This window comes from Hevea brasiliensis, chromosome 16 (genome assembly GCF_030052815.1).
Source record: "Hevea brasiliensis isolate MT/VB/25A 57/8 chromosome 16, ASM3005281v1, whole genome shotgun sequence".
NCBI lineage: Eukaryota > Viridiplantae > Streptophyta > Magnoliopsida > Malpighiales > Euphorbiaceae > Hevea > Hevea brasiliensis.
Genome location: NC_079508.1, coordinates 57,204,191 through 57,214,184, shown reverse-complemented (window position 1 = coordinate 57,214,184; position 9,994 = coordinate 57,204,191). Strand labels below are relative to the sequence as shown.

The 9,994-nt window shown below is 31.2% G+C and overlaps 1 protein-coding gene across 1 annotated transcript; it reads left to right on the top strand.

Annotated features, from left to right (window-relative positions):
- The first annotated feature begins 5,162 nt into the window (after window positions 1-5,162).
- Window positions 5,163-9,571, top strand: LOC110669853 (WD repeat-containing protein 55). Its single transcript, XM_058138136.1, has 15 exons — window positions 5,163-5,401; window positions 5,489-5,524; window positions 5,613-5,677; window positions 5,821-5,908; window positions 5,988-6,060; window positions 6,252-6,358; window positions 7,009-7,051; window positions 7,142-7,198; window positions 7,562-7,638; window positions 7,811-7,859; window positions 7,954-8,000; window positions 8,100-8,173; window positions 8,371-8,426; window positions 8,601-8,721; window positions 9,305-9,571. The coding sequence occupies exons 1-15, from the start codon at window positions 5,307-5,309 to the stop codon at window positions 9,364-9,366; spliced, it is 1,050 nt and encodes a 349-aa protein (XP_057994119.1). The 5' UTR covers window positions 5,163-5,306; the 3' UTR covers window positions 9,367-9,571.
- The last annotated feature ends 423 nt before the right edge of the window (window positions 9,572-9,994 follow it).

The following is a 9,994-nucleotide window of genomic DNA, read 5'->3' as shown; positions in this document are numbered from 1 at the left end:
TCAAGTCCTTTTGGCTTTTTATATGCTCCCCTGTTAACATCCAACTTTTCTTAAGTAGAATGATGAGGCTGCTTTCAAATTTGATAATGATAAATTACCTCCTATTTTGTTAAAAATAATATGGAAATTTATTGTTATTTAAAAAATTTAATTTGATTGATCATATTTGTTTCCTATTTAAATTCAAAGTGCTAAAGAAGATAATGTATGAATTGATTTTTACTTAAAAAACATTTAAATTTATTAGTTAAATTATATAAATTTAATATTATATAAATCATTAAAAGATATATCTCTAAAATACATTAAGAATATATAAAATGTTAGAATAAATAATTATTAATATAAACTTATATTAATATCCTCTATAATTAAAAAATATATAAATAAAAAGAAAAATAAAACATAAAAATATATATTTCCATTTGAAAAATTGCAATCAATTCATTTTAAATATAATGTCATCAATTAATATATTTATCATTTTTTTATTTGTATATTTAAAGTTAATTGTAAAAAATTTGAGAGTTAAGTAAGTAATTAAATAATTTTTTTTGAATTCAATAATATGACATTATTTAAATAATGTTATATAAATTATATAAATTATTAATATATCAAATTATTTAATATTGCAATAATTTATTTTTTTTATAAAAAAAAGATATTTCATTAATTAAAAAAATATAAATCTGAAATACAAATTAACATATAATACTTTTACATAAATGAATTTATAAAAAAAATATGAAAAAATGTTCAATGATATATTTAATTATAAAGGTCTTAATATTAAAAATTAATTTTCAAAAAAAATAATAATTTAAATAATAAAAAATTAAGAAAACAATGTCGATAATAATAATAATTAAAAAAAATAATTAAACAATTAGTATAAAAAAATTATACACTCATTTTTTTATAAAATGTGACATATAATATATATATATATATATATATAACTCTAGCTAAATATAATCTTGCCACCATGAAATTTCTCTACAAATTAATTATTTTTATTTCCAATTTATCAATTATGATATGATTTCAAATTCACTTTTAAGTTGTAGAATTTGCATACATTTTTTTAATATAATTTCTGTAACACTCCAAAATTTTAAATTTTATTATTTTATGAGTATTATTAATATTTTTATTTTATTTAAATTTTAAGAAATTATTTGAGATTTTTCGGATTTTAAAAATCGGGTTCGATTTTCTAAAAATATAAACTTTGATGATTTTTAAAAATTAATTTAAAGACCACGTGGCAAAACTAAAAATATATTTGGAGTCTACGAATTTTTCTGAGTTTTCTGAAATTTTTTCGGAATTTTTGGATCTCGTTTTCGGTCCCGAGACAGAGTAAAAATTCAAAATTTTATATTCTGAATCGAACCGGCCGAATCGAATCGGACCGACCTTCTTCTTCCTCCTTTTCTTCCTCTCCCGCGCGCGTTTCTCCTCCTCCCCTTCTCTCTTCTTTTTCTCTCTCCTCCCTCCTCCCCTTGCAGCGCCACCGCCTCCCCTGCCACCCCACTTCGCCGGCGCGCCACCTCAGCCCTCCCCCAAGGCCGGCCGCCGCCTGAAACGCCGGAAAACGGCTCCAGAAGCGACGCGCAGCGTGCGCGTGACCGTTCGCCTTCTCGGCCAAAATCCGGTCGATCCGGCCACCAATCGGACCGGGTCTTGTGTCTAAACCCATCTACTCGTCGAGAGCTTTCCATAGACACCAAGAACACCGAAATCAATTGAGCGATTTGTCCAATTTTTGCCCGGGAAGTTTTAGCCCATTTTGACTTTCGGGCTAGATTTCTCGCAAACCGTGAACCCCACGAGAAAACCGAGAAAACCGAGAGTACCAGAGCGCTCCACTCATCGAGAGCTTCGCGGGGATATAAATTTCAAAATTTTCCGACACCGTTTTTCAGTGGGTCCCACGGAACTTCGCAGTGTTTTTCCGAGCATTAAATGAGCTTAGAAAATTCTGAAAAATTTATGTACTAACCCCCGTGTTGTGGGCTTCGTGTAGGTATCCTCAATTCGCGGAAATTCGACGGTTGTCCGGATCTGTGAATTTCTGGTGAGATCGACCCGTTACCGAAAAAGTCTCCGAATTGGACCGAGGTTTTAGCTACCCCCCATTGTCAGACATCCTGAGCGCGTTCCCGAAGTCGGAATCGGCAAAGGTAAACCCGAACCTTGCTTTTTCGTAATTTTCTAGTGCTTAAATAGGATTAAAAATTCATAAAATATTCGTGGTAGCTCAGAAAATTATGATTCTTTTTGCAATAGCCTAGTAATATTGCTAAGGACAGCGGGGCAAAGTTTTAGAATTTTTAGAGCTTGTTTGGGTAGTTTTTGCAAAAATGATCAATTATAAGGACTAAATTGAAATTTTACATATTGTAATGGATGACTGATTTGATGGGCCCAGGAGGGGCTGTGTGATGTGATTGAATTGTGGATATATGAGTTGTGAATATAAAAGTGTGTTTTGAGCCCTTTTGCAGGTTGGGTAGGTCCTGAGTATAGGGGAGACTGCCGGATTTTCAGCACGACTTAGGACGTATTTGGTCTTTTCTTGATTTGTATTGAGTCATTTGTATTAAATAATTGTAATGTAATTGTCAGGTGAGCCGGGACAGCCTTCTTCCTCCGTCCAGCCGCCCCAGTGTCCGTTGTCAAGTATGTGAGTAAAATATTAATTTTAATTGTAATTTCACTATTATTATATGTTCAAGCATGCACATGCATCACTTATATGCATATATCTATGTAGATAAACTTTATGCACGATTTATGTTGCATTCATAACTGTGAAAGTGCCATGTATGTTGTTGTGGTAATTTGGAGCAGTGTGCGTGCGTTAGCGTGCGTGTGATGTGGTGTGGACTATGGATAGGACGGGTAGACACGGCTTGAGATCTTCGCTGGGACTCGGTCATTCGGGGTAAACACGGCTTGAGTTCTTCGCTGGGACCCCGATTTGGTTATTAAGTGAAAGTCCGAGCTGAGTTCTTCGCTGGCACAGTTGGAATTAAGAGAGCTGTATAGGGGATCAGCTCCCATACATATATGATTGATATTGCTGGGTGGGTGAGTGCTCCAAATTACCTTTTTGCTGTTATGATGTGAATTTGTTGCTGATGTTGCATTTCACTTTACAGGTTGCATTAGTTTTAGATAGTTATAGAGATTATGGTTAAAATTGGTGTTTTACTCTATGAGTCGAACGCTCACCCCTGTTCAATATTCTTCCAGGCCACAGGAGGATATTTTTGAGGTTAACCTGCTTTTTTCCTCGCAGGTCGATTATTAATGTTTGTATAAACTTGTTAAATCTCAGAATTTCCGCATGTGTTATGAATGTTTATTTGATATGGGTCTGTAAACTAAATTATTATTTTGGACCTATAAACTTAATATTCTATGCATGTTTGATGGATTGGATGAGGGACCTGAGCTCCCATTTATTTTTATGCTGATGAGTATGTGGAGGGTGAGCTGAGCTCCCCAATTGAGTATTTACTGTGTTTACAGGTCGGGTGAGTCAAAAACTTCCCGTTGGTAGGTCCATTTTATGGTCGGACTCTGTCCGATTGATTTTTTGAAATTGGGCCCAAATGGACCTTAGAGTTGGGCTAATGAATAGTAGGCTTACTACGGGCCTCGGGGGCTTTAGGCTGGCCTAGGTCCTAGTGTTGGTCCGGCCCATAGGTTGGGTCGTGACAACTTCAATTACTACATCTAATAAATAGGAATACTTAAATGCAATTATTCTTCTTCTGTTTATTTCGTAAAAATGAATTTGTATTTAATATTTCTTTTATAAAAATTATTTAAAAATATTTATTATATAAATATTTTTTATTATTTAATTAAAATATTAAATTAAATAATATATATTTATATTATATATATATATAAATATTTTCATATTTTAATAAGGATATCAAAATTTTTAAAAAGTAAAAATTATTTTCCTTAAAAATAGTTTAATTTTTCTTTTGATTGAAAAAATATTTTTACTAACTTTTTTTTTAGTGCTTCAAATGCTAGAAACATGTTTTCAAAAAAATATTTTTCACAAAATAAGTTGGGCCTAAATATTGCATCATTTTATAATTCTAGTTTTAAAATTATTTTTTTATTTACATGTTTTAATAATAAATAAATGGTATAATATAATAAATTAATAATTATATATTTATTTTAACATGTATCATTTTACACATCAATAATAATAATCAATTATAATTTTATTAGATATTTAATATAAGTAAGTTATTATCAATTATTAATTATTAATTAATAATAACAGTATTTGTTATATTTAACTGTTAAATTAAAGATAATAACAAGTAATAAAAGTTTTATTGTTAATTAAATTAAAGTAAAATTCAAGCATGTCGATGTTATATGCTCTTAAATTCAATCATGTTTGATGAAATTTATTTGGCTAGGAGAGATCATTAATAAGCACACAGTCATGATACCTTTCTATATATTTTTTTTTTCAAATATTATCAGTGAAAATATAATTTATATAAATCTAGAAGTCACTTTTTTTTTTATTGAAAAGTATTGTTTTTCTAATACAATTAACATCATATTTTTTTTAATTTTATTTTTTAATTAAAATATATTTTCTTAAAATTAAGTTAATTTCTATTTTAATTATTTTATTTAACGTTTTACTTAAAGAACTCAATTAAAGGTTAATTTTCATATAAAATTAAATATTTTAACTAACTTCTTTACTAAAGTGAAGTTTAATCGAATCAGATTAAATTATACATAAATTAAAATTAAAATTAAAATCATACCAATCAAATTATTTTATTCTTTTTATTTAAAAAGTATTTTTTAATTATTAATTAAAATATTTTCTTAATTATTTTTATCAATTTATTTTAATTATATTATAATTAATTATATAAACAAATTATTATATTATAATTAATAAAAAATCTATATATCAAATTTATTATATTTTCAACTATTTTAATTTATTTTTTAAATCTTTCCAATTTAAATCAAACCCGATCGATAGCTCAATCAAATAGTTTGAATCCGATTTCACTGAAGCATAGCGGTCCTGGCTAGTCCGGTTCGGTCCCAAAACCAATTCGGCAGCCCTAATTCCCCCTTAACTCCTTCTGCTATATAAACAGAAAACACCCGCTAAAAATTGCAGCTTACTGCGTAGCCAGTCGCCATTGAAGAAGGGTTTTGGAGCTTTGGTAGCAGAATACGTAACACAAAAGAAAATACACAACAGAAGAGAAGACGAGGCAAGCGAAATGGAGATAGATTTAGGGAAAATTCCCTTTGGCATGGATTTCCATCCTCAGGATCATATGGTGGCTGCTGCTCTCATCACTGGCCATCTTCACCTGTTAGTCTTCCCTTTTTCCTTCTATCACTTCTTCCAAATTAGTTTCCTTGCGTTTGTTCATATCTATTTCAATTTATTCTCTCACAGATATCGGTATACTGCTGATTTCTCGTCACAAAAGAGGTATTTCTAATTCATTTTTCTTCCTTCTCCCGCTTACCCACCTGCGTTCCAATCAAAACATGCCTAAATTTGGAAGCTTTTATTGAAGGTTATTGGAGGTGCAAGCGCATGATGACTCCTGTAGAGCCGTTCGGTTCATAAACGGTGGACAGGGTATCGCATTCTTTTGTTTACTATAACACCATGTGGCTTTATTTAATTATTTTTTTTCATTTCGTTTTTTAAAAAATTATTTTAAAGCTGTTGTGGTTGCTGGTAGTGTTAAATGTGTTTTCTGACTCTGTGCTTTTGTTCAGCAATTTTGACTGCTTCAAGTGATCGCTCAATTCTAGCAACGGATGTAGAAACTGGATCGCCGATTGCTCGTGTTGAAAACGCTCATGAGTAGGCTTATGTTTATGTTTCCCATATCTTAAGCTTTACTTTTTCTCCTGTTATTGTATGCTAACGTATTGTTGTGCAGGGATGCCATTTTTAGTTTGATCAACCTCAATGAGTCAACCATTGCAACTGGGGATGATCAAGGATGTATTAAGGTCGCTATATATATATATATATATATATATATATATATATATATATTTGTTTCTTTCTTTTCATTTTTTTTAATAAAATTCCCACAGCCCAACACCCCCCCCCCCCTCCTACCCAAAAAACTTCTCTTTAAGCTATGCCTTTAGCAGTAAGTATCCTCAATTACCTTGAAAATATTTTTTCTTTATTGCAGGTGTGGGATACCAGGCAACGGTCTTGTTGTAATTCTTTTAATGCCCATGAAGACTATGTTTCAGATATGACTTTTGCCTCTGATTCCATGAAACTCCTAGGGACGAGGTATTTTCAGCACTACAAACAATTTACTCTTTTAATGCTATAAAGATGTTTTGTTATCTTCTAGTGCCTTTAAGATGCTGAGAGGATTTGGTGTCATAGCAAGAATTTATACTATATGCATATTTTATTTGACAATTAAAAGCCAGAAAAATTGCCAATCCATTGGTACAATTCCATAAATAGAAAATTTAATTAGAATTGAAAATAGTGATGGGCTCATTACAAGAGTGAAGCTTCATTTTATGGTTTAATTTAGAAAATTTATACAAAGATAAGCGTTGTCCTTTGACCACAGAGAGAGTTTGAAGAGTTTTGATTTTTCAATGGGAGGTATTTGGTAATAGGACTGTTCTTTTGATTTTTTGGGTGCCAGATTCTAGTTGATTTGGTTAAAAAAAAAAAGTCACATTCAGAACTCAGAAGCAATTCTTGTTTGGTGAGAATAAAGTATGTATAATGGTAGAATAACATTCACAGGGAGAATATGGAGATTTGAATGAGCAAGATTTATGAGTTTCACAATTCTTTGAGGGGCTGTGGGCCTGTGGCAATTGTGCTGGCTTTTTTAATTTTCTACTGCACTTTTTTCTTTTTTCACCTTGTTGTAATTCAAGGTGAAACTCTAAGAAGTTCTCTTTTGCATGTTATAGTGGTGATGGGACTCTTTCAGTTTGCAACCTTCGAAGCAATAAGGTAAGGTGTTCTTTGTGACCAAATAATATGTTTGGGGGAAATTTTCAAAGAGTTTTGCAATGTGATTAATTTGTGCCATATTAATGGCAGGTCCAAACACGGTCTGAGTTTTCTGAAGAAGAGTTGCTGTCTGTTGTGATTATGAAGGTATCATTTATGTTATATACTTCAGATGCTGTGCTTTTCAAGTTCTTCCAGTTACACCAAAGCATAATTTTACTTTTCTGGGCACACAAGTACAAGTTTACATGTGCAAGTTGTTCTATTCTTATTCTTTTGCCTCTTTTAAATTACCTATTTATGACATGGGGTGGAAAGGATGAGGATGGACTCTTAAGTGGTTAAGACATGCTCTCACTCTAAATGATTTTACTGTTTGGCTTCATTAAAGTATATTTATCAATAGGTTATAAACATTATAGACACTGTAAAGGCAAATGGCCAAATATATTTCCCAATGCAACTGTGATACCTTATACTGTATTCTAATTTGTAACTTTTTGTGATCAGAATGGTCGGAAGGTTATTTGTGGATCACAAAATGGAACACTATTATTGTATTCATGGGGGTTTTTCAAGGATTGCAGGTAACCTTATTGAACAAATATGAATATCAGACGGCTAAAAGTACATTTGGAAATATTTTATTTCCTTCAAATGAGGAGTTTCAATTGAAATCTCTCTCAATATGTATGATTTGTGCACATTGATTTCTTGCTCCTTGAAATGCCCTGAATATATTTTTTTTTTTATTTCCAGTGATCGCTTTGTTGGTCTCTCGCCAAACTCTGTTGATGCTTTGTTGAAGGTGAGTAGGTGAATTTGATATTTATGTTGGCTTCCTTTGGTATTTTAACCATCCAGGATTTGTTTTATTGAACATTTAAATTTTTTTGTTTTAGCTTGATGAAGATAGGGTCGTTACTGGATCTGAGAATGGACTCATCAGGTGAGATTGTTCAGAATTCGAGGGCATTCTTTCAGTCCAATTTGTGGATCATACTTCTTCGTATTTCCCTTCTCTGATTCTTTTGTTAAAATTTTTCAGTCTGGTAGGCATATTACCCAACAGAATCATCCAACCACTTGCGGAGCATTCAGAGTATCCCATTGAGCGCCTTGGTACTATATATCTATTTCCTTAAAAGGATTTTTTTATTGGCAGTATTTGCCAGCATATAGGTCTGACATGCATTGATGTGATTCAGTTGCCAATCCTATTTTCACAGAAAATTACTATCTTTTTGTGTTTTATCCTTTTTTGTTTCTTAATTATTCAAAAAATTTTGTTTGAGATGTAGTTTTGTTTGGTCCTACAGCTTTTTCTCACGACAGAAAATTTCTCGGCAGCATATCACATGATCAAATGTTGAAGGTCCATTAAATCTCTCTCTCTCTCTCTCTCTCTCTCTCTCTATATATATATATATATATATATATATATGGAGGGATGGATACATATGCATGCTCTCAAACCCACATCAACAAACATTTCTTCTAGTTGCATTTCTTTGTCAAGTGTCCTAAGACAACCCTTATGTTCATTCAGCTTTGGGATTTGGATGATTTACTGCAAAATTCTGGAGATACTCAAAAGGATCAAGATGATGTGACTGACAGTGATAGTGATGAGATGGATGTTGATATTAATCCTCCAAGTTCTAAAAAAGGTATTTTGGTTTACTTTATTGGAAGAAATAACCATCCTTTGGCTTGTCTGAGGCACAAATGTGAATTATAAATCTTTAAGCAGTTTTGTTGGATAAGTTATTCTTATTTGTTGCTTGCTGGTGCAGCTAGATTGTTGCTTTTCTCAAACATTAATTCTGTATAAAAGCTTTAATCCATTTAGTACTTCACAAGTTTTCTTTTACAAAGAGATACTAAAACTTAACTTAGCTAGTAAATTATGCGGAAATAGGAGCAATATATATGTTTAATTATGGATTTAACATTTGAATGTCTCATAGAAGTCGCATGATCCAGCTATAAAAATCAATTACCTTGATTTATAATTTTAAGGGAACTTGAATATGCTGTGATAAGGAGGTTTGGTACTCTTATAATCTGCATATGGCACTGGGAAGTTCTGTTTCTAACTGCCTCTTTAGCATCATTTTTTTTTTTTGGGGATCGACCATGTGTTGATATATTTGTTGATTCAATGCATATCACTTACGAATATGCATCTTATTGTTGAAAATATAATTCAGGTCTCTGCTGAGTTTGGTTTTAATGTTTTAATATTTTCAGGGAGCAAGAAGAAAAAAGGGCAATCCAACAGCAGTGCGAGTAATTTTTTTGCGGAGCTGTAGATGGTTGATTACGTATTTGCTGTTCTATAATTTGTTTCTATTGGAGGCTTGAAAGAATTAACATGGTTTGGCTGAGAGAAGAGCCAAGGAAGGCTACTTTGATCGCATGGCAAATGCTGTAGATGTCTTTTTTTTTTACTTTTATAATCGATTAGTACAATTTTCTCAATTCAATAATAAATAATTAAAAGATTCATTAGTTTCATTTTATCAAGTAATATATTTGATTAATTATTATTCATAAAATTTATATTTATTAATTATAAAAATAAGATCAATGATATTTTAAATTAAAAATAAAAAAATTAAGGATGTAGTGAGTTGAAATAAAAGAAGGTTGTTTTCAAATATTTCGACGATTTGTTGTAATTTTTATTTTTAAGGAGGATTGGAGTAGGAACTTAAATGAATTTTAAAATGATCCAAGCTATGATAGATCTACAATTGAATTGCAATCATAGAAAGGGGATGCCAATTACTTTTAATTCGTTTCTTACAGAACATAGCGTGTAATTTGGCTATTTAATGCCTGATAACCCTAATAAGGGAAGAAGGGGCAATATTTGACAATTGAATATAAAATAAAACAAATTTGTAATTTAAATAAGAATAATGGCGTATGAGTTGA

Bases quoted from the DNA above. Each gene is read 5' to 3' on its own strand.
- LOC110669853 (XM_058138136.1), top strand. From the start codon at position 5,307: ATGGAGATAGATTTAGGGAAAATTCCCTTTGGCATGGATTTCCATCCT. The intron at 5,909-5,987 runs GTAGGCTTATGT...ATTGTTGTGCAG, and splicing joins CGTGTTGAAAACGCTCATGA to GGATGCCATTTTTAGTTTGA. The intron at 6,359-7,008 runs GTATTTTCAGCA...TGCATGTTATAG, and splicing joins ATGAAACTCCTAGGGACGAG to TGGTGATGGGACTCTTTCAG.